Here is a 23976-nt window from a genome sequence, read left to right as displayed (position 1 = left end):
GGAAGTCGGAGGAGCTAGAGGGTAGAGAACAGGACTGAGAGTCAGGACTCCTGGGTTCTATCCCCTGGGACAGTCAGTTAATCACTCCATTCCTCACTTTCCCCATCTGTCAAATACGGATAATGGTAATTACCGATCACTGTAAAGCACTCTGAGAAGACACATACTGTAAAGTATCATCATCATCTCAATATCGCAGCCTCCTCTGCTCTAACCACTAACCCACGCTGCCGCCTCCTTTATCCAACAGTCAGTTCACCTCCGCTGGACACAGAGAAAACCATCTCCAAAAGGAGAGATGGAAGAAACAAACAGCCACATCCAGCCACAAAAATTTGTCATTTATTGACTTTTTTTTTCCAAATAAAAAGTGCACTTAAGCAAACAAACAAAAAATCAGATCCATAACATCTGTCCTGTACTGTGCAGAGGGAGAAATTGCAGAACAAGCCAGAGGCTAGTGTGTTTCACTATAAATAAAAATAGAACATACAGGATTATTTAACAGCTAATTTTGAAGCACGTAGGTGGCACTTTATCAGAGAAGCTGAGCAAATGAGTGGTGAGTTTGTCCCCGGAAAGAAGCCAGCACCTCCTCTGGAGCACAAGGGTTACTGATTCTGCCATGCTATATGGGGCACAAGGGAGGTGACAAGGATCCAGCAGATCCATTCTCCAGTGGTCACAAGGGCCAGGAGACTTGTTCCACTGAGAGAGAGGAACAAAATGGAATCGGATGCACAGGAAACCCACCGGCGGAGGAAATTTGTCTCTAGTTCCTCCAGTTTTAGAGGAGAATGGTCAATTAAGAATCAGCCACAATTACTCTAACTCAAGGCTGCTCTGTGTAAAACATTAAACATTGTCTGGTTGGGGGAAAGGCAGGGACAGCACCAAACTTCTTTCAAACTGGCAGTGGAGACACATTTAAGGTCTTGGGGGCGGGGGAGTGGGGATTAATAGGGCAATTGATATGATAACACTCTACAGGAGTAAGTTGAGCTCTTGGGTTCCAGTAATTTTGTCCAAAGGCACCAGGATAAACCCACTGCTCTACAGAAAATGCCAGGGGATCTTTAATGTCCATGCAGAGCAGACAAGAATTTGCTTCTCAAGGTCTCATCTGAATGACACACAGTAAACTGCATGGTACTTGATTGACCTCAGAAGAATGAAGGGCTGAGCCATCCCTCCTGGGGCTTGCACCTATGTCTTCAATGAACCCAGATATTGCAAACCTCAGCTTTTGATCATGAAGTCATCCCCTGCAGTTAATCCCTTGAGATCCTCCTGAATGAAAAGCATGGGATGAGAAGGGGGAGGAGAGAGGGGTGTGAAATCTCCCCCTGGAGCAGGAAGAGAGGCTGGCTGGCAGGAAGGACTTTCGGCCCCTTGCAATTCTCTCATCAACAATCTAAGCAGTTACTGAGCCTCTCACCCCCCGGTGTGATAATTTTTAAGCCATCAAAAATAAATTTCTTCCTTCTTCTCCTTGGTCTAAGTAGTAATCCCCTTGCTAAGATACCCTGGGGAAGACCCGCACTTTTAATGAAAGGGTCACAAGTTGTGTCCTCCCCCTGCACATGTCTAAAGCACAACAACAGACATAGAGACACCACTAAAGTCAGGTCAAGACTGGAAAGGCTGTGAGGACAGTGCTGCAGTAGATCACCCCGACCTCCATGGCCTGAGTCCAATCCTTCCATTCCACTCCCCTGCCCTTCGCTGGGTTCGCAGAGGGTCTGGCCATACACTGAGGGGAACGAACGCCCTGTTGGGTGGGTGGTGAAAGGCAACAAGAGAGACACTAGCGTTTGAGGAGAGCAGCAAGCGTCTGGGCCTTGTCAGGGACAGAGACATTCACAGGAGTCAGAGTTCAGCTTCTGGACGTTCGTTTGGATACCAGAGTAAAAGGCTTTCCTGGCTCCGAGGCATATTGTGTGGAGGTTGGCATCAAAATGCAGCGTCCTGAGGCAAACGTCAGCACATTGACACACCGAGTCTGACCAGCTGCGCCTGAGGGATCTGTGTTCAGCTCAGCAGAGCCAAATGCAGCTGGTCCTGGCAAGCTTGGCTTTCCCATCCCTCCCCCAACCCATCAGGCCAAGCCACAGCATGAGAGACCCGTCCATCACGTTCTCCTAAGGGTCTCAAGGCTTTTCAATGGGTTTTGTGTTGTAGCAGCCTAGGGGGAGGTTGTTGCGGATCTCCTCCAGGTTCCTAATGTCTGCCAGGATCTCATTAATGCTCCTCTCCAGACCCTGGACCCGGAGCCTCTGCAGACTGGCTGTTTTCTCCAGCTCTGCCATCCACTCTTTCAATTGGCTGTTCTTTGTCCTGGCCTTGCTGAGGTCGAGTTCGAGCAGGCTCAGTCCCTGTTCATCCACAGGTCCAGGCTGGTCTATTTCCGAGGAGGGAAATAAAGAAAAGGAAACAATGAACAGACTCTGGGAACTGGATCTTTCTAAGTACATGCCTCTTAGCCCCACGCACGCCCCAACTACAGTTACCCACGGCTCTCAACCTGCCGAGGCCAAATGGCTTTGAAAAAGCGTGACAAAGACTCAGAATGAAGGAACAGCACAAAACGAGAGAAAGAGGAAGCTGGGAAGTACTTGGAATTCGTTTCTTTACACTTGTGTGAAGTTCTTCGGAACATCAGCTCAGGGATGTTACCTTTCTGAGGCCAATGACTGACAGGTGATAAGCCACTGAATTCCTCCAGGCTGCTGCGGGGTGGAGGAAAGTTTGGATCTGCAGCCAACAATATCCCTAGCAACGGGGCACAGCCTTGGGGGTAGAGAAAGTGGCTGGTCTTGTGGTGAATGCACTGGTCTGGGACTCAGGAGAGCAGGATTCGATTCCTGGGCTCTGCCCCAGAGCTCACGTGGCAAACATTCATATAGCTCTTTGTCTGTAGCCATGTCCACACTCTGAGCGAAGGGGGTGATTCCCCTGCTCGTGCATACACTCTCATAGTAGCGTGAGGACAATTAGTGTGAGTATCAATCGTTGTGTAGCGGCAGCAGCACCGGGTGGGAGGTGCTCAGCACGGCTCAGCCATGCCTCTGCTACTGCAGCTTCACTGCTATTTTTACTACTCTCCCTAGCTTATCGAGCTAGTGCGAGCACGGGTGCATAGGCAGGGGACTCGCAGCCCTCGCTCGCAGTGTAGACAGATCAGCCCCGTTTTACAAATGGATAACCAAGGCTGATATTTCCCATCTCCCACCCTTTGTCTTGCTGGTTTAAATTATAAGCAGAGCTGAAACGAACTCTCAACATGTGCTTGTCCGGCATCTAGCACAACTGGGCCCAGCCTCTGCTGGGGCCACAAGGCACCACTGTGATACAAATAATGAAGAAGGTGGCAGCGGATATACACTTACCCATCAGACGGAGAACGTCTTCCAGGGCACGCAGCGTCTCTTGGACAGCAGCCCCAGTGCTCTGGGCACCAGCATAGGCGCCCTGCACCTCCTGACCCATCTGAGAGAGGCAAGAACAAAGTAGTAAGGGCGTGCGTCACCCAAACAGGTCTGCAGTCACTTTAAAGGCATGGGGCAGGAACTCACTTTCTGTGCAGTGGCGGCATCCATATTGATCTCCAGAGCCTTCCTTGTGAACTCTCGTTCTGCCTCTCGGGCCTCGTCCAGTAAAGCTGTGATTCCTTTCTCCAGCGCCAGGACCCCATCTGCTGTCCTGTTGGCTTCCGAGTTCAACCGCCTTATCTCCTAGGAAAGCAAAGGCAGCAAGAGGAGGGGAGAGCTCAGAGGCAAAAAGGCTCACAAGGATTCATCCAAGGGAGAAACACAGTGACAACACACCCTTGGAAGCACGGATCAGTGGCTTGATGTTCAGATGCGCTACGCACCCACAACTGTCACTGACTTCAGCAGGGGGCCGCTAGCACTTAGCACCTCTGGCAAATCAGGCCAGAGACGAATGGTCAGAAAGATGGCCCCATTAATGCAAACATGCCTGTCTGATGGGCCCATGCGATTCCCCCACTTGTGTCAACACCAGTGTTCTTTCCCCAGCTAGTTACATTTCCTGCTGTAGAGCTTTACTCGGCTTTGGAGCCTCTCCCTGAGCTCACTCTCTCAGGCACGTGTCAATAACGTGGACTCACTCTGGGTGACTTTGGGGACATCTGAGCTGCAGTGGGGAGGTGCAATTCCCAGCTGAGACAGACCTACAGCCGCACGCACGCTGACAATAGCAGTGCAGCCAGAGCATCTGAGCACAATCCCGTTCCAGATCCTAGGGACGCACATGGGTGGCTAGCTGGGTGAGGCATCACACTTCCAGCCTGCAGAGCGGATGCCCCCTTAGAACCTGCAGTCTCCCTGATGCCAGGCTAGGCTCATACAAAACCTTCCCGTCTCCATTTGAGGTTCAGACTACACATATTATTTCTCAGGACACTTATGTGATAAATTCAAGCAATTCACACCCTTAAAGTTGACCAAGAACTGAACAGAACTTAGGTTTAGTGTCTAACACAGGAAGATGAGCGCTTCTCAGTATCCCTTCTCTTCTTCTCCCTCCCCATCTCTTACCCCCACCATTCTTCTCCTGTTCCCCAAGGCTCTGCTTATAAAAGAACCCAGGCTTCCCCTTACCTGCTGGATACCACTGGTGATCTCCTTTGCCTCGCCGGCCATGCTTCGGGCTGTCTTTGCGTCTGTAGCAGCACTGCCCAAGGCGCCTTCTGCTTGTCTAGTCTTCTCATTGGCATTCATGACCATATTGCTGATGAGAGGGAGTCGTCTCATGACATCTTCAGCTTCTTTTCTCCTATCATCTACCTGCAGGTGAAACCCTACAAGGGAAAAAATAAGCAGCTCCATAAGATCCCACAGGAGAGGGGGCATTCCTCGGAAGTCAGGGTTGGAGTCTAATGATAGAGGAACAAGCAAACTTCCCCTCTCGGCCTAGGAAAGATTGGCACCCCTGCAGCTGCTTATTCATGGAAGAACATCTACAGTTAGAGAATGGGAAAATGGGTGGAGGGGGTGTATTCAGAGAGAGAGAAAGAGACCCAGGATGTTTACTCCATGGTCACACAGCGCAGGAGCTCTGAAAATGATCAGACTGTGCCTGAAATGACCCTTTAAGCCTTTAGCTGGGATTCCCTGGCACACACTACATTGCGATGGAACACTCTGTGACTGTCACCAGTGGGTGAAACAGCAACATGCATCTCTCAGAGCAACAGATCAGAAGCAGTGACCCCTGCTGAAGTAAGATGCTTTCGCCATAAAGAGACTCACCCCTGAGGTTCTTCAAGATGAGTTCAACTTCATAAAAAGTGGCATTGCCAGCACTCAATGCCTGCTGGGCGCTGCTCTTGGCAAGGTTGGCACGGGACAACAGCTGAATCGAAGTCTGTAATGAGCCGGAAGGGACACAAAGAGAGGACAGATCAAGCCAAGTGAGTGAGAGGCCCCGTCCTGTTCCCAGAGCTGTCTGTGAGGCAGCTTCATTTCACAGGAGAGGATCAAATGTACAGCTTGCCAGCAGAGGCTCAAAGCCCATCCCATTTCAATAAAACAGGCCTGGATCACATGAACAGAATAAGGCAGCCGGGACTGCAGCTCCTCCTGCTTCTTAACACAGACAGGACAAAGTAACGTACAGCCTGTAGCTGTCAAGCCCAGGCGCTGGGTCACGGAGATGGCAGCTCTCTCAGCACACGGGGGATGATGTCTTACCAGTCTCTTGCCTTCCCCGCTCTGCAACAGTTGTTTGATTTCTTCCTCCCAGCTGCCAACATTGCTTTGCAGCCTCCTGTATTCGGCCATGTAGGTATCCACCAAGCCCATTAGAGTGTCTGCCTCCTGCCTGAGTCGGTTCGCCTCCACCTGAGACACCAAGGAAAGGAGAATTTACTTTGATCACAGGAACCTAGCACCAGTCACAAGGACTGGTCCTCAGCACGGCTTTGCTGCCCTGCATCACTTGCTGTAAAGCGGAGCAGGGCAGGGCAGAGGGACAGGAGTGTGTCAGCTCCTTTCCAGCAGAACACGGGGACGGTGGAGGGGGTGGCAGGAAGGCGATGTGCCTCTGCAAGTGCATCAGGGTTCTCTGGGGTCTAGCGGATGAGAAGTCCTCACCTGGAAGGACCCAGCGTCGATCTGTGATAAGCGAGACAGGGAGCTGAGGAGCAGCAGGCTGCTCTGATAGGCCCGGTCTGCATCCAAGGCTGATCTGCTGGCGTCAGCCTCCAGCTCGCTGGTCAGCAACTTGGTTTCATCATATCTGCAAAGAAAAAAAGAAAAGCACCTGAAGCCATAACACCCCCCTCACGATGAACAGCCCACGATACACAGGGCCCAGCTCCTCACGGATGGGTCAAGGCGCGCAGTCATTTGCCTTGGGTCAGTGAGCCCACAAGCTCTTCAGGGACTCCGTCTTGGCAAAGCATCATCCGCATTAGTTTGATTTAACATGGCCTCCCGCACCACTTCAGCTGGGAAAGGAAAAGCAGCAGGCCCACGTGTGTCACAAGCCGCTGACTGTAGCTACTTCCCGCCAAAGCTCATGTGTTGGCCAAGGTTTCCAAAAGTGACGAGTGATTTTATTTGCCCATCCTGGACACCTCAGAGGAGCCTGAATTTGAGAGGTGGGGGCTCATCCCTTTCTATAAATCAGGCCCCTTTCAAGTGTTTCAAGTTGGGCACCCAAAAACAATAGTCACTTGGAAAATCCTGGCCATTCCACTTTCATATTTCCCTGTAAGTCAGTCCCCTCAGGTCCTTAATCAGTTGTGCAGCCCTTCTCTGTAGTTCCCTTACTACTGTCATTCTTAGGGCTTGTCTACACATAAACCGCTACAGCTGCACTGCTGTATCACTTCAGTGAAGACACTAGCAATGCCGGCAGGAGGGTTTCTTGCATCAACGTAGGTAATCCTTCTAGGTCGACAGGAGAATTTGCCGATTGACCTAGCTGTCTACACCAGGGTTTAGGTCAGTATCACTGTTGCGTCACTCGGGGGGGTTGGTTTTTTCACACCCCTTAGCAATATAGTTACACAGACCTAATTTCCTACTGTTGATCGGGGCTTAGTATGTCTGAGACAGTCTGCGCTAAAGCCATCCCTGGTGGAAATCCATTGACACCAACGGATTTGCCCAAGGGAAGAATTTGGCCCCACACAGGAACCCATACAGGAACTTGTCTATCCCTGGCACCCCATAAGGAAGACAGGATTCGTAGATTCACATCTTACCATTCTCTTTTCTCTCCCCTCCTACCCCCATGAAGACATGCACACAAGCGTTCTGTGAACTTACTTCCTCAGCAGCCCTTGCAGAGAGCTCGCCAGGACGCCTCCTCCACTCACAGCCAAACGCACCAGCTCCAGGGCCTGTCCTGAGTCATCCTCCGCTGCCCTGGCTGCCTGTTCAATGGCATTTGCTGCCTGCACGTGGCTGAAACACAAAAGCGCTCCCATGGGAAATGAGCCTCCAAAGGGTCCCTCACTACCTCCATCCACTTGTCTCGTCATTTTAGGGCACCAGAGCAGTGGTAGCCGTGTTGGTCCCAGGATATTAGAGAGACAAAGTGGGGGAGGTGGTATCTTTTATTAGCTGGTGAGAGAGACCAGCTTTCGAGCCACACAGAGCTCTCCCTATGGGAAACCCAAAGAGATAAGACAGGGAACTATACTCCCGCAGAATATGTGCCTCTTGGCAATAGCGTTTATCCTTGGTGCATCTATGAACGGCCGTGGGGCACTCATGGCCTAGAACATGATCCGCTCACCTGTTTGCTAAACTTAGAGCTTCTTGGGCCAGCATCAAAAACTTGTTTGAACCCCCAGGGAGACGGGAAGGTGGAATATTCTGAGGAGAAAAAGAAGTTAATTGCACCCGAACATGCTCTGATTTCATGTTGGCAAGAGCAAGGCATTGATAATGGCTGGCTGGAGGTAAGAAAGAGTACCTCCTATAGATATAGCACACAGATGAGCCTTGCCAGCCATTCCAGTCTCCACAAATCCAGGTAGGGTCATAATGCTAGGAGCCCCAACCACAGAGCAAGGTGCTGGTCAAAGCTCCCCTGTAACTCTGCACCCACAAAATAATTTGTAGTGCACATGCTGCCTCCCTATGGAGGAGCCAGAGACCTCCTTCCACCCTTAGTTGGGTACATCTACACAGTCCATGGCAGGCTGGGTCGACAGACTGCACAAAAAATAGCTGGGGAGATCTGCGGCTTGGGCTGGCCCTGGAGCTCAAAGACGGGGTTTTGGTTTCAAAGCCCAAGCTCCAGCCTGAGCCAGAACGTCTACAAGTCTATTTTGAGGGTGGTAGCATGAACTGTGAAGGGGAAGATCAGGGAAGAAGAGCGAAGGGGGGTGGGAGATGGGGTTGGAGAGCTCAGAGAATCTATATTATATCAAGTGCTGGGGGGAAAAAACATCACCATGGAGACCAAGGGAAGAGATGTCAGCAGAAGAGGATCCCATTGGGCCCTGCAGCAATGACAAAGGGTGTATTTAACGTGGAGGGGCCAGTCACTGGTCTTGAGTATCTGCATCCTGGGGAGAACTTACCATTCCACTCAGGGTCACTTTGCTTTGCTCCAGATCCAAACGGGCTCTCTCGATCAGCCTCCTGGTGTCCTGCACCTGGCCCTGGTAGCGCCGCCCCAGCACCTGCAGCCTCTCCACGGTCGCCCTGATGTCGTCCAAGCGGCTCTGGTAGCTGGACTCTTGTCCCTTCATTTTGGACACCCGGCTCTCCAGGGACTTGTCAGCCACTGACAAGAAAGACCAAGAGAGCATTTACCGGGCTGCTGGGCAGCCATTGGCTACAAAACCAGAATGGATCACACACAGGCAGACAGCTCAGTGGAGAGAAAGACAGCTCTGACACACTCTGGTCAGGGGGGTGCTGCCCCAGAGTTTCCCCCCCAACCCCATACTGTACCAGCAGTTGGGGGGAGGGGTTGTCCAGGAGTCCCTCCATAGTCAGGGGTGGGGAGAGGGGAAAACCTGTCCCAGAATTTTCTCTCTGAGATGCTCACAACTGCGCCCCTTGCCCTCCACTCCAGTGTCTAGCATGGGCACCTTTCACTGCATTCAGCCTCCCTGCTGTCCCTCCCAGCTCATCCAAGGGGAGGCGCCTGGCGTTACCTTGCAAGCTCCAAGCTTCTCTCAGGATTTCACGCAGGGTCTCCTCAGCCTGTTGCATCTTCCCCTCCAGCTCCTCATTGGTCCCTGCCCCACTGCCAAGCTGCACCCGAGACACAAGCACCTCCAGATGCTGCAGCTGCTGCAAGTACTGATCCACCTGAAACAAAAGGCAGCTCACGTGGTAAGCAAGCGGCAGAGAAACGTGAGTTAGAGAGACAAAGAAACAAGGGCTTGGGCCAGGTCCACTGTCAACGGGAGGTGGGAGGAAGAGCAGCCCCGAGATTTGAGAGAGGTAGAGGCCAGCAGAGTCTGAAAGAGTTACCTGGACAAAGAGTCCTTTTAGTGAATTTTAATCTTGGTTAAAATGCCTCATTAACAGCCCTGGAGGCTGCAATTTTCTATTGCCAGAACAGGCGATGGCCATGCAAGCTGCCCTCACACAGTCTGGGCAAAGGGCTCCAAACCTCTCCTGGAGGGACCAGAACTTGCAGCAAGAGCCTCTGCTCCCATCTCCCATTCAGTCCTTAGCCTGCTTGCTGAGACCACCCCCAGTCGTGATCATGGTGTCAGGGAGGTGGATGCTCGCCCACTTGAGACCAGATTGGCCACCAAACAGCCACCAGAGAGAAATTCCGGTCAGTCGCTGAAGCCCTGGACTGGATTTGAATGGGGTTATTTGAACAGTTGGCTCTTTCATGCACAGGGAAACAGTTCACCCTGAAACCCGAGCAGGAGGTGGTGCAACTGTGGATGAGCTCCACTCCGTGTTACAAAGGGAGGAAGAGAAGGATGAAGATCCCAGGCTCCTTAACCTCGTCCCTTCATGGCAGCTTCCACAGGGAGAGGCTAGAAGGATCTCCCTCATCTCATCTTTTCCTACAATGCTGAGAGCTCAGGGGGTAGAAAGAGCCCTCACTCTCCCCAGATAAGGGCTGAAAGACAGACAATGAAGCCCCCAAATCTGCGCTGAGCTGTTTCTTGGAGAGAGGAGATCTACATTTCTGGGTCCTATCTGAGCTCTCAGGGCGCAACTGGTTAATCTCCTTTGTATGTGGAAAGGAGAATTTGCTGAGCCTCATCTGTGGATTAGTCTTGACAGCTACTGGGTTCAATCTCTGATAGGAATGCAAAGGAATTATTGCTGAAATCTTTTGTCGGAGAAATGATGTCAGGCAGAGTTGGAAGGTGATTCCAGCTCAGATACCATGGTGATGGGCACACAGCTGACAGACAGGGAAACATACCTGTGTTTTCACATGGCTGTAGCAGGCTGGGCATTGTGTGTGCTCACAGCTGGGTCCCTTGAAACCTGGCTTGCAAACACAGCTCCCATCACTTCGGCACTTCAGGGGCTCAGAACCTACTGAGTTGCAGTTGCAGGCTGCAGAGAAAGCAAAGGGTTGGAAAAAGTCACAGATCAGATAAATACTGAGAACCAAAGAGTATAAGGAGACACAGCAGCTCTAATAACACAGTAATAACTCGGGCCTGTCCTAGCCAGAATATCTTTCCATCTGCCTCCTCTGGGGAGCTCACACGAGAGCCCTGCACAAATAAAAAATTTGTATCTGCATCCAATCTGTGACCCACAAACATGGCTCATGGATGTCCACGGATTTGCAGGGCTCTATTTCACACTTCTGCTTCTGCACTGTTTTTCAAAGATGCAGAACAACCTACATCCTGTCTGATCTACGTCTGCCCATCTCCCATTCTGGGATAAACGGAGACCAATGAATTCCATCCTACCATTGCCGCTCTCAACGTTGACTGCTTCCAAATATCTGTAACTCCACACTGAGGGAGTTCTGGTCTGGTTGGCATGCTGGTGGGAAAGCTCCAAGGAAAATCAGTGGTGCTATAAGCAGCAGGGCTGGTGATTTACACCGTCCTTGCCTCTGAATCAGCACAGAGCCAACGAGGTCCTGGGAGCAATGTGCTGCTGCAACTACCATCTTTTGATGAGACCTAAAATGTGAGGTTCAGACTGTGACACATGGGGCTAGCCTCAGTGTCCTAGCCATTATATTCCAGCTGCCTAAAATTCCCCCAGTGGTTTCAGCTGGACACAGTATTATTCACTTGTCCTGAAAGAATTTGTAATGCTGCTGCTCCCTGTGAAATCCTTCTTGGATTTTACGCAAGAGGCGGCTGGTTCAGTGGTGGATGAAGTGACCCTTGCACAGAGCGTGTGAAAAGCTTTCTGAGAGTGGGACCCTTTAAACGGAAAGGTGCTATGAAAGCACATCATGCCATTAGTACCGGGATTGGGAGACCATTCCAATTACCCTCTCAGCAAATACCCTCAGGACCAGTCTCAGTTTCTGTGCCTGTTTTTCTCACCACAAGTCTAGTAGCAATTCCTTTCCCTAGCCCTTCTCGGGATTGTGTACATTTCAGTCACATCCTTCTTAATCCCTTTGCTTAGGAATGTAAACCTCCTTCCCACACAGCTGTAACCCCCAAACGAGCCTTCAGCAGCCTCGGAAAATGCTGAAAGAATTTAGAGCATTTCCCCTTGATCTCCTCATTGGCATCCTGCTGATAGAAACTCCCTATATACAGACACAAATCAACGCCTCTAGGATGTGCCCAAATCTTCGCTTGAGTCATACGGAAAACAAGCGAAGCACTGCACTCAAACAGCAAATTAACCGTCACTTTTTCTGCACCATGAAAGTTGCATTCTCACATATCAGTAGATCTCTGTCACCCCTCACCCCGTACTCAGGGATTACACTTCAGAGCCTCAGTGACGCAAATACACACATTCTCCAGGGCAGACTTGTTCAGCAGGAGTGTGCATTGGGTCCAGTGTTTGTATTTGCTTTTACATTCCTTGCAGGCTTTTGTAAGGCTGCACAAAGTCATTTGTGGGGCCGAGATATCACAAGAATCTGGTCTCCTTGTGGTATTTCAGTTCCTGGAGAGATGGATGGAACACCAGGAAAACACTGGCGCTTGTGTTATTGTGGTCCCATAAATGGCTCCAGGAAAACAAATTCAGAGCTATTAGGCTTGAATTATATTTAATGGGGAGGGCAACTGACTCCACGGGGAAGATGAGATGAGAGCCTTTCCCAGAATGCTCTGGATAGGCATGGCCTATGCCACATCTACCCACCCACCACTATCTATGGCCTGGGGTGAGAGGGGATGAAGTCTGACCTTTCTCCCTTCAGACACTGGGGTTAGAAGTGTGGCTTCCACCATGTCCTGTGGTGAATCCCTGGTGGACCCATGTGCCTCAATGCCTGGTATATGTGCTGCCCTCCATTCACAGCCTCTGCTGCTTGAATTCAAGAGACTGCCTTGGCCGTGCCTCAGAACCCAGAGCGCACAATCACACGAGGCAAGGGTGGGCAAGCAGGGCTGGCCCTCACCAACCTGCATCTCCACCAACCCCCACTCTTCTGCAGAAACCAACACCCCCTTGCAAGTGGGTCTGGGCATCTCTGTTCTGGTGTGTTCCAGTTGAACCCCGAAGCCTCTACCATCCAGATCTCAGATCAACAGATCAGTAGGACCAGGGCTTGGATGGGTCTCAGGTCTTGGCACCTCCCAGATTTCTCCAGAGGCCAGCCTGGGTTTATCCAGATATTATTTGAGGCTTTATCCAATGTGGGACGTACGTGCCCAGCCTTGATGCTCTCGCACACGGGGTCGTGTTGACTCACAGGCTCACACTCCAGCGCAGACGCACTCACACGGGAGCATGCTCTGGATTACACTTGTACCTTGACACTTGTCCGCTGGGCTGGGGGCTAAGGGGTTCCCAAAGAACCCCTCCCTGCACCGGTCACAGTAGAAGCCAGCCGTGTTGTAGATGCACTTCAGGCATTCCCCCGTCAGTTGGTCACAGTTCCCCACCGCGCTGGGATCAACGTTATTGTTACACTGGCAGGGCCGGCAAGGTCTCACGGGGCCGTTTTCACCCACAGGGTCTCCAAAATACCCGTCAGCACATTGCTCACAGTTAGCCCCTGGGGAGGGAGAAAAATAAGACAGAGGCCAGCCAGTTACCCTCCAGAACTACAGGGCTCTGAAACAGCAGTCAAAGCCCATCTAATGCTTCCCTCCCTTCCCCTACTTCCAAGGTGACGCAGACACTATGCCCTGCTGTGAACTGCAGGGCAATGAATTTCACACACTCAGCCCAGTTCTTGGGGAGGGGAATTTGCCTTCCTCGCACTGTTAGGGGAAGCGGATTTAGCTCCATAGAGCCTTTGATCCAAAACATCCCAGAAACAAGTCACCCTCCATCCCAGAGGAGGGAGAGATGAGGAGTGACAATCTGTCTCCAGGGAAAGGAAGGACTGGTAGGCAGTGGTATCTTGAAGGTAATCTAGTCTGACCATCAGGGGCACTGCACTGGGACCCAGGAGAACTGGGATCTGCTCTTGGTTCTGCCACTGACCTGCTGGGTGACCTTGTCCCAGGCACTTCATCTCTCTGTGCCTCTTTTTCCCTCCCCCACCCTTCATCAGTCATGTTTTTTTAGTGCATCAGCTCTTGTGGGCAGGGCCTGTCTCTCGCTATGTGCGCATCCAGCACTGAGCACAAGAGGGTCCTGATTGCCTCTGTGTGCTACTGGGGTTATCTATAATAAAGAATCAGAGAGAGGCAGAGTGGGACACAGACTGGAAAGCTCGGCTGTACAGACACGATCACATTGCAGCCATCACATGGGCTACGGAGAGATCTGAGGCATACTCTGGGAATACGTGTAATAGTCAACGGGAAAGAACAGGATAACTCTCTCCTCAACATCACCCTTTCCTACCATGCTGTCCTGCAGGAGATTGGAAGAAGCCTGCAGAGGAAACATCTCTACACAAACCAGAGGGAGGACATTACCAGTGACTCCCAGAGGGCAATTATTGCAGACGACCTCTTTCCTCCCTGGTGCCACTGAGCAGCCCTGGCCATTTCTGCAAGGGCATGGCCTGCAGCGCTGCGGATTCCAAGGGTCATTGTAGAAACCAAATGGGCAGCTGGCGTTGCGGTCTATGTTTTCATCTCCTGAATAACACTCTCCTGGGAGAGACAGAAAAAGGTATCAACAGTCAGGGCACATCCAGCCTGACGTGGTTCCTGTATTCTGTTGTAGGCCATGATAGCCTGGCACTGCCATTGTCCGTGCAAGAAAAGACCCTTCCTCATAACCCCAGGCCACCTCCTGCCACCTGTGCCACCCTGTGTAAGTCGGCACCGGCCTGTAACCAAGCCCTGACCCACAAAGCACAATTCCTTATAATCCAACACAACCACCTGCACCCTGGCATCATTCATTATAACTTGGTAACCCCTCTGCAGCATGAGAGAGACTTGGCACCATTCCTCTCCTCTGTATCTCAACACAGGTCTTTGTAACGTGGACCAATGCTCACTCGTCCAGTCAATAACAGGCTATAATGTAATGATGCACCATATCTAAACAGCTAGCTCTAAGGGCTAGACTCTGAAGCTATATAACAGTAAGTCCAGCCCTTTAGAACTGACTGTAACAATCAGAGTTCTGAACCTAGAACACAGAGAACTTTATCAGAAATGCCTTGTACTCTGTGAAGACATATGCCTATGTACCAGTTCTTAATTACACTTAGTGCCTTTTCCCAAAATCCGGCACTTTTTCCTGTAGCCCAGCACCTTCCCCATCACCCAATCTTTTTCCTCTGCAACCTCGCGACTACAGCTGGCTGGGAAAATGGAATTTCTGACATTCCAAAACTGGTTTGCATTCCGAATCAGAATGATGAGCCACAATTTTAAAATTTCCCATAGAATAAAAACACTGAAAACTTCAAATTCAGGACCATTGAAATGCATTGTTTCAACTAGGGAAAAACATGACATTTCGATAAAGTAAAAACGTGTCTCTTTGGCATTCAAATTTCAATGGATTTCTTGTGGATTTTTATTTTAAAATATTAAAAGGTAGGTACATCTGATATACTATTAAAATGAATGTTTTAATGTCAGATATAAGTCCAAATGAAACGTTTCAAGATTGACAGGTTCCCACAAAACATTTAGATTTCAACGAAACTGTATTTTTCAATGCCACACTACATTTCTGGGACCTGTTCCCCTGATGGCATTCCTCTAAGCCAGCACCCTCACCTATAACCCTGGGGCCTGTCACACAGCAACACCTTCCTTCCCCAGCTCTATCCCCAGTGCACAAGCACCACCCACAGAACCCAGCTGTACCTGGCTAGGGTTGTGGTTTTCCTTACCGGTGTCCGGATCGCAGTTTCCTTCCCCCTGGCAGTTACACAGCACACAAGTGCTGAAAGGCCCAAGTTTGGAAGAGTCTCTCTTGTACCCAGGAGCACATCCTTCACAGAACTGCCCCTGATAGCCAGCAGGACACACACATCGTTCCACCCAGAGTGCCAGGTCTCCAGAGGTTGGCTGTGCAGAAACCAGGGTGACATTATCGAGGTACCCCGTGCCTGGTGGAGGAGACAATACGTTACATTTACAGCCAGCAGCCTCACCCTGAACTCCTTCCCAGTGCCATGACGATATGCATTCTAAAGACTGTGTCTGTATCCGAGAGTAGCAGGTGTTTTCTGTGCACGCTACACTTATATCCAGAGAACACGTGTGGTGGCTACAGCAAGGAACACAGAGTCAAGAGTCTCCTGTTCCCAACTCTGCCAATGACTTGTTGCATGGCCTTGGGCAATCACTTAACAGCTCTATGCCTCTGTTTTCCCACCTGTAGTGGAGTGCAATATTTACCCACCTCACGGGGGTGCTGTGAGGCTTAATGTCTGTACAGTGCTTTGGAGATGAGAAGTGCTATAGGATGCTATCCCCAGATCCCAACCCTCCCCCCCCCCCACTCACTGTATTCTCCATACGTGGCTCGGATCCAAAGGGCCGTCAGGTTTCCAAGTAACCTGCGATACTCAAAGTAACTCAGCGTGGGGCTCCATCTGCTGCTTGAGTGTTCGTCCAATCTGCACATCGGAAGTGAAAAAAATTGAGAAACAAGGAATACAATTAAAGATCATCTTGCTGTCGGCTTTCTCCAAACTCCCACCGGAGCAGAAAGAGCCTGCGTGCTGATGATTAACCCCCTGAACAGCATTACTGATGCAGGACAAAGCCCAGCAGAGTAGCCTGACAGGGACACCTATTATTCATCCTTACCTGCCACTGGAGCAGTCAGCCCCATTGCACCTCGAGGCAAGAAGCAGGGTGAGCTGTAGTGGCAGAGAAAGCATCCAGCCCAAGCTACAAACATGAGTTTCCCCCTCACCACCGCAGATGGATGGATGCATTAGCACTCTGGGAATCAACAACTCCAGCCTCTCTTGCGTACAGAGAGGCCGGGGTCCCACAGACCAAGTGCCAGGCATCACAGCCTCCTCAGTGAGGGGTGGTCTCATGCACTAGGCACTGAACTGCAACCTCTCCTGGTTGCGGAGGGCACAGCACACTAGAGTGCAGGGAATCTACCTGGTTAGGGCAGGTCTGGCAGCCGGATTATCCAGAAACCGCAATGACTATGGCCTGTTTTTTGCCATTGGGTTGCTAGGGCAGCTGTTCTGCAGTCACCTGGGGTAACTGGCCCCTAACAGCCTCCTGTTTTACCTGAACGTATATGTCTTGCTGATGCCACAGGGCAGCATTTTCCCATACGGCAGGAGAGGGGCAGTGACTCTGAGGCCAGCTCCTTCCAGGACCACGTCATGGGGAGAAGGACGACGTCCCCCTCGGTCTACACGATAATCAAAGGACAGGGTCTGGCCGTAGCTCACCTGCTGGTTCCCAAGAAACCTGGCTGTGAAGAGACATAAGAGACCCAGAGAGAGACGGTTAAAGGGTCAAATCATCCCATTAGGAAGTCTTCATTCCTGGGGCCGGCCCACGTTGGAAAGCCCCAGTGTCCCATCTGCTGTGATCCCCACCCTTGGGCGATGAATCTGAGGACCTGGCATTCACTGGCTCTCCAATGGAAAGTGCCCATATCCAGTCCAACCCCCCGCTGCTGAAACTCACCCAGGTCCCAGGAAAGAGCATCCCAAACTCCCTTACCTCTGAAAAACACTCCCGCATCCTCCCCCCACACACAATGATTACTGCAATCCCTCATGCCATCAAACATGCTTCACGGACCAGAAATGGGCGCCTGGACCCCACACTTCTTCCTTCACTCCAGGCCCTGCCAGCTCACGCTGTCGTGCCAGAGACAGTCAGTAGGCAAACACCAGGAAACCCACTCCTTCCTCAGCGCAATTGGTAAACTCCCTCTTCCCTTCAAAAACACCCCCCACCACCACCACCCCTCAGTAATGAAAAAGGGTAGAGTCCCTCTCTGTCAATCAGTATTAATTATCCAGGAAGCCAGCAGGTGGAGTGAGACTGGGCAAGCCCGTGTTATTTTAGGGTGGTTTTCTAGTTAGATTTCCCAGCAGTGATTGGGTGTGTGCACAGCAGCACGAAGGAGAGGGGCCTGTGTGATCACGTCCATGCAACACACTGAGCACAGCTTTGCACAGCCAAGATTCATTGTACGGGCCTTCCTCCTTTGGCTGCTTCCCTACGTGTGTCTCCCCCGTTCCACGCACTTCCATACCCGGCGCCATGAAATAGGTGGGCTCTGATCTCCTGGTTGTAACAAACACATCCCCATGGCGGGAAGACTGCTGGAGCTGCACAGGGGACCCTTCCACATATACTCCTCTCCAGCCCTCAGCATCTGGAAGGCAAAGAAACAGTTTACAGCCATCAGAGCCATGAAACAGAAGCAAAGGAAAGGCGGTTTCTGGGACTGCCGTCAGAGGGTCGTTTGTAATCCATCATTTCTGCCCTTCTCACTCCACTCTCCTTTGCAGGGCAGCATTCTGGCCAGTTCTACACATTTCCTGATCTTGCACATGGGTGACCACCTTGGTAATAGTCACCAGTGAAGCTCTTCGTACACTAGCTGTCTCCTACCAGAGATATCCTTGCTGACAGCTAGAGCCGGAGGATGGAATTAGATGGACATGGGGTTCTCCCTGTCCTCAGACATGTCTTTCTATGATCTGCAAATCAGCCCATGAGTAAATGCTGCAAAGGAAAGCTTGAGCGGCTCTGATGTCAGAACTGTCAGCCACATGGCGCTCTGATGAGATCAAAGGTGATACGCAACTGAATCAGAAACTGCTCCCAATAAACGTCTCCTGCTATTTAATAAATACACACCCTGCAACAGATCCTCGCAGGTGTCAGTCTGTGTAGGAGTCTGACTTCACATGCTCACAACTGCTGGGGGCTGGCCCACTGATTTCTTTAAAAACAAACGACTGGTTGCCCTCCCCCCAAAGTGCAATGCGGATCTGAAACGTGACAATGGCAACCAGGAATAGAAAGCTGAATATCTGCATGTGTCTCAAGAGCTAAGTTAAGTGCTGCTCTCCATGCACTTAAGTAAAACACACGGCCACAAAAGGAGGAAAAATTTGGCAGGTATGCCATGGAATGAAGAGAGCCAGCTGGCTGGAAGGGAGGGTGGGTGGTCACTGAGAAGAAGTGGTCACTGCACGATAGGTTGGTCTAGGGGGATGATTTTCAATCTCTCCATCCCCACTGGGAACATCATGTGAAAGGAGGATTCACACACGCTATAGTGCAGGAGGTAACAGAGCCACAGCTTCCCAGCAGGCCTTCCAGCAGGGAGCGTACACAAAGGGTGGAAGCACTGAGGGAAGGTAATGCAGGAATGCAAACTCGATGGGAAGATTTTACCTTGCTGGAAGGTGGAGGTGATTTTATGGACGTTGTAATTTTCTGCACTGGTGCACACGGCGGAGTGTCCGTAACAGAAGCACTGGGAACATCCCTCAGGGTTTCCTGCATCCAAATTATAGTAGCCCTGCTTGCACCTGTGTAAGAGATTGCATCAGTCCACGGGGCTTTACAGTACGTTTCACATCAGCACAGAACATCTGGCGTCACACCTCGCCTGCTGCATTGGGTGAGCCTCACTGTATACACCCATGAAACCCAACTAGCACAAAGCACCCACTGGCCACCTGAAAGTCAAGGTGCAGCTGTAAGCCGGTGTTCTGGAATATTTCTGGGAAGAGGTTACAGCCAGAGGGTCACTCACTGCCCTTTGCGCTCATTAGAGCGAGGAACAACTGAGCTGCGGAGAAGGGCTGTCAATCTAGTGCAAGCTCTCTCACAACGCTTCCACCACAACCCCACCCCTCAGCACCAACCAGCCATTGTGCAAACAGGTGCTGACGAACCCCAAGGAATTTCCTTCCCACAGGCCCAACATCAGCCTAGATGGGCGGATGCCATCGGCCGTATTTTAAAGAACTCAAAGTCCAGGCCAGAATTTCTAAAGCACGTGTTGGGTGCTGAGCTCTCTGGCTTCACGGGTGGGTGCTGAGCACGTGTTAAAACCTGGCCCCTAGGAAAAGGCTCTTTATCAACTCGTGTGATTCATCACCTCTGGGGCAGACTCCCGCACCAGCCCTCTGCCCTTCTCCATCCCCAACAAGGGAGCAGCTTTCCTCAGGTACGTGCTGTGCTCGAATGTACTGCAGCAGGTCTGGGGTGGATCTTGCTATACAGCTTCACCTGCGTCAACATGGCTCTGCTCCAAAGGGCTGGGAGTAATAATAGCTCTCTCCTGGGTGTGTGTGTGATGGTGCAACTAGCTTTGAAGAGCTCTTCCCAAGAGGCAAGTTTTTTTTTTAATTTACACACACGTAAGGCAGGGGGATTTTCTTCGGCTCAGAAGCTCAGTCAGTCCCCTGCATCTGTTTGTGTCAGGCAATGTTATTCCCCCCCCCAGAATACTCTATGATCTGGCACCTGGGGCTGAGAAATACTCACAAAGGAAAAGGCAAGCGGGAACCCTGAAGGTTTTGAGGCCAGTGGTAGCCCCTTGAAAGCAAAAGATCTGGCACTACACCTGAGGGCAAAGGGCACCAGACTTTGGGAGTAGAAATCACATCCTGTGGAGGTGGCTTACATCCCCTCGAGCCACATGCTAACCAGCAGAGCCCATTGGGTTCGCAGGCTTTATTTGGAAGGGGACCTTTAAAGACCGCTCTGTGGAAGGGCAAGGCTCGTGCAGATACCTGTCACAACGCTCTCCTGAGACGCTTGCCTTGCAGACGCAGCGACCCGAAACACAATGTTCCGCACTCCCAGCTGGATCACAGTCACACTGCGCGCTCCTGAGAAACAAAAGCATCTTGGACTGATTCACCACGGGCATATGTAAACAGCTCAGTATACACAGCAAGCATGTGGTATCGCCTGGTTGGACCACTGAGAGAGTGGCCAGCATGGTGGCACGTGGTGGTGTACTAGAAACACAGGACTGGCCATACTGCAGTGGTTCTCAGACATACCTCCTGTCTAGCTAGGAACCTCTCCTACTTAATAAGATAGACACAGCAGGATGATCACTCGTTCCTGGAACTTGTTCACAACGCTCAGGTTGAAAACTCACTTCACAGTGGATCAAATCTGAGGTCCAGCTAGGTCAGCACCCTGTCTCTGACTATAGCCAGCACCAGGCATGTGAGAGGAAGATACAAGAAACCCCATAAGAACGACTTTGGATTAACCTGCCCCTAGGGCAGTTTCTTCCTAATTCTTGTCTCTTCAAGTCTGGGTTATGCTCAGGAGCATAAGCCATTATGTCCCTGTTTTATTTATGTGCATTATGGTAGTGCCCAGAGCTCTACTCAAGACCAGCACTCCATTGTGCTAAGACACCCCTTGTAGGCAGGGTTTGTTTTGTTTTATTTCTTTATTGTAACTGTTCATGTTCTCATTATGCAAATAAATAACTACACTTTTTTGAACACTTAAATTTGTGGCCTCTGCAATATCATGTGGCAGTGAGTTCCACATGTTAATTGTGCACTGTGTCTAAACATCTCTTTCCATCAGCTTTGAATGTGTTGTCTTAGAGTTTCAGTACCCCAAATGGATCTGGCTAAGAGTAGATAAGCAACTGCAGGACATGCACCTCCAGGGTGTGTGAAAATCAGGGGTTTCACCTCTGGCAGGGGAACGCGTTAGCCCTGCATGAAGGTGCACTGGAGTTTTATTAATGACCGCTTCTCTTTCTGTCCTCATGGCCAGCACGTGACCATTCCTAGAATGGCAATGGCCACACTCTTAGGAATAAAGGTCAGAGAGAGAGAGAGAGGCCTATGCTCCGTATTTCATCACTAGGCAGTGGGAGTGAAGCTACCATACCATGCAACCTGTGCATAGTGCCCATGAACAAACTGTCTCCAGTCATCACACACCCCACACAAAAACTTCCAAAGCTCTGGAGAGGACAGGCTGGCTGCATGGTTTGTATCAGGTACTTACGACACTTGTCTGCCTGCCCTGCACCCAGTCTCTGAGAAGGAGTGGAACCCCGGCTGGCACCGGTCACACTTATCGCCCATCACACCGGGTTTGCAGCTGCACCGGCCATAGTTATCACACTGCATGCCGAGAGAGCCTATGGGAAGAGGAGAAGCAGACAATTCAATAGGTCTCACTGTCACTGTGTTGTCTCTGGTTATCTTGGGTTGAAAACATCCCCAAAGGAACTGAACACACACTGGGGCCCTTAGGAAAATATGAGAGTAAATCTCACTATTTATCATATACTATTGTATAGTGAATTCCCCCATATTGGGGCTATCCAAGATAACTGTGAAGGCAGGTGCTTTCATTTTAATATCTCCATCACCTCTGCTGCTAATTCCCCACATGAGGTCACAGTGTGTGCTTGTGATAGCTCAGTTCTTGCTGTGAAATTGTTCTGACACCGCACACAGAAGATTATGACTTCAGATAAAGGATAAGCGATGGTAGGAGCTGATGGACTCTTAAAGAACAAAGATCCTCCTTGCTCTACAATAAGCCCAGTAACACCACACAACACCAGATAATCCCAGAATTATTTCATCTAAGCGAGATCATGAGCTGGTATAAATTGGTGTAATTCTATTGACTTCAATGCAGCTGCACCAATTTACATCAGCTGAGGATCTGGACAGGATCATTTACCAAGCTTACCTGCATGACATCAAGTCACACCATCTTCTTAAACTGGCTGTCTCTATCCCCAGCTAACCTACTGCCCTGCCTGCCTGAGTTACAGGGAGACAGACTATCAAGAACAGATTCTCATGCGCATTTTCGTATTCACCGTGCACTCTCTAAGCCCTGGTTTCCATTCCTGTTAGAATACTGGGGAGAGACCCGAAGAGAAATAGATATTTGCAGGCCTAGAATTTAAACCAGCCAACGAACAGAAGAAAACTTCTCTGCATGTCTATTCAATGTTAATGAATGGTTCCAATGACGACTTGATTTCTGTGTTTGCGGACAATTGACGTGTGCAGATCTTCATTGACACGTACAGAGCGTCTGCAGCATTTATGACATGCCAGTTTTTTCTGCACACAGAAAATTGGCTGTTACTATACCCTCCGAGACCACAACGCCATGAATCCTGTCCCTTATCACAAGAATGAGCTGCAATGTGTCAGCACTCCACAAACAGCATAGAGGGCGTTGTGTGGTTTATCGATTATTTCCTCTTTTAAAGTGGTGAGAGGTAGCAAACTACAATTTTGGTAACTTAAGTCTTCTGTTTATCCACAGAACAGGTACATCAGCATGGGGAGCATCTATACATTACCTCCCACTCCCAGACATCATACTTCACACTTCACCTCTATGACCCAGTCAATCCTGGGCCTCTTGCAAGAACGCCAATTACTGCAAGACGTGATGGAGGCTGTGGCATTGGCTCAACTGTAACTGAGGTTCAGGGCTTTGGCTAAGATCTTTTGTGATGTGGATTCCTGTCCAGTAGGCCAGGACGAAGGCCATCAAATGCATTTCCATACAGACCTCTGAATGGCCATCAGATGGTCCCACCTATTGATCGCTCTCAACGTGCTGAGTTCAAACCTTTAACAGAGCGGTGACAGGTTCCACTCCTAATGGGCTGGCAGGCTGAGAGCAGGTGAGACAGTTAAAAGTGGACATGAAGGATGCAGGTGACTGATTTTAAGAACCGGCAGCTGTTTGCAAGCTGCTCAGAGGTTTGGAATTGTCAAAACACCTGTCCAACAGAGAAGGAGTATTGTGCCCAGCGCAGGAGAAGTGGTGCATGCAATGACAAATGCAATTTAGCACATGGGTCTGCATCCCCCATTCCTGCCACTCACAGGATATGCCTGTGCTTCTTGATGGTCTGCTGGCTTTAGGGTGTACAGCCCATTAAAAATGATACAGTGAGCCTTTAACATAATGCAGATGGTAAAGAGAGGAGGGCATGGTAAAATCAGTAGCTCTGTCTCATTCCATTAGTCTGCCTGCTACTTTGTGTACTCCTTGAATTCCATGCCTGTCTCAAAGCCAAACCCCAAAGCTTACCCCATCAGATCTAGGTTCCTAATGAAATTTCTAAAGGGTGATGAACCTGCATGACTCACTGTGCGGCAACGTAACCCCGGGCTATACGTTTTTTCCCAAATGTTAATTGCCTTGTAAGGCTGAGCTGGTCTCACTCAATCCTTCTTTCTCCATACGCCCTGTCTTAATCCATGTTAGATTAATCCAGTTAGATTCTGACTCAAGTTTTAGCCCCAAAGTTCAGCAAACCCAGCCTGAAGCGAACAATGAATTAGTGCCATGGGAGTCATCGTATTATGATGGCAATACTGATGTTAGGCTTCTGAAGCATGGGTTCTTCTGAAGCATGGGTTCTTCTGGGTTGTTCTTTGCCCTCACCACAAGCTTCTCTAGATCTGCTGGACCTGAACCAGCAAGAGTTCATATTC

The 23976-nt window shown here is 50.4% G+C and overlaps 1 protein-coding gene across 5 annotated transcripts in view; it reads right to left on the bottom strand.

Moving 5' to 3' along the window:
* Positions 1-326: 326 nt before the first annotated feature.
* Positions 327-23976, bottom strand: part of LAMC2 (laminin subunit gamma 2) — a 37084-nt gene continuing 13434 nt past the window's right edge. For 4 of the 5 annotated variants that reach the window (XM_067535134.1, XM_067535138.1, XM_067535136.1 and 1 more), the window contains 21 exons: positions 21500-21635; positions 20245-20343; positions 18896-19032; positions 17742-17864; positions 16757-16946; positions 16007-16119; positions 15388-15606; positions 14006-14185; positions 12886-13131; positions 10393-10529; positions 9149-9305; positions 8567-8772; positions 7774-7853; positions 7302-7439; positions 6120-6264; positions 5718-5867; positions 5277-5391; positions 4626-4825; positions 3576-3734; positions 3390-3489; positions 327-2401 (listed from right to left, as the gene is read on the bottom strand). In XM_067535134.1, the coding sequence (XP_067391235.1) occupies positions 2151-2401; positions 3390-3489; positions 3576-3734; positions 4626-4825; positions 5277-5391; positions 5718-5867; positions 6120-6264; positions 7302-7439; positions 7774-7853; positions 8567-8772; positions 9149-9305; positions 10393-10529; positions 12886-13131; positions 14006-14185; positions 15388-15606; positions 16007-16119; positions 16757-16946; positions 17742-17864; positions 18896-19032; positions 20245-20343; positions 21500-21635 (3281 nt within the window). In that variant the 3' untranslated portion in view covers positions 327-2150. The remainder of the gene's footprint in view (positions 2402-3389; positions 3490-3575; positions 3735-4625; positions 4826-5276; positions 5392-5717; positions 5868-6119; positions 6265-7301; positions 7440-7773; positions 7854-8566; positions 8773-9148; positions 9306-10392; positions 10530-12885; positions 13132-14005; positions 14186-15387; positions 15607-16006; positions 16120-16756; positions 16947-17741; positions 17865-18895; positions 19033-20244; positions 20344-21499; positions 21636-23976) is intronic. The other variant, XM_067535137.1, reaches the window with a different exon arrangement.

This window comes from Emydura macquarii, unplaced genomic scaffold (genome assembly GCF_026122565.2).
Source record: "Emydura macquarii macquarii isolate MOO-44397 ecotype Brisbane River unplaced genomic scaffold, CSIRO-AGI_Emac_v2 contig_3477, whole genome shotgun sequence".
Classification (NCBI taxonomy): Eukaryota; Metazoa; Chordata; order Testudines; family Chelidae; genus Emydura; species Emydura macquarii.
The sequence above is the reverse complement of the archived record's forward strand: the minus strand, read 5'-3'. Positions and strand labels throughout refer to the sequence as shown.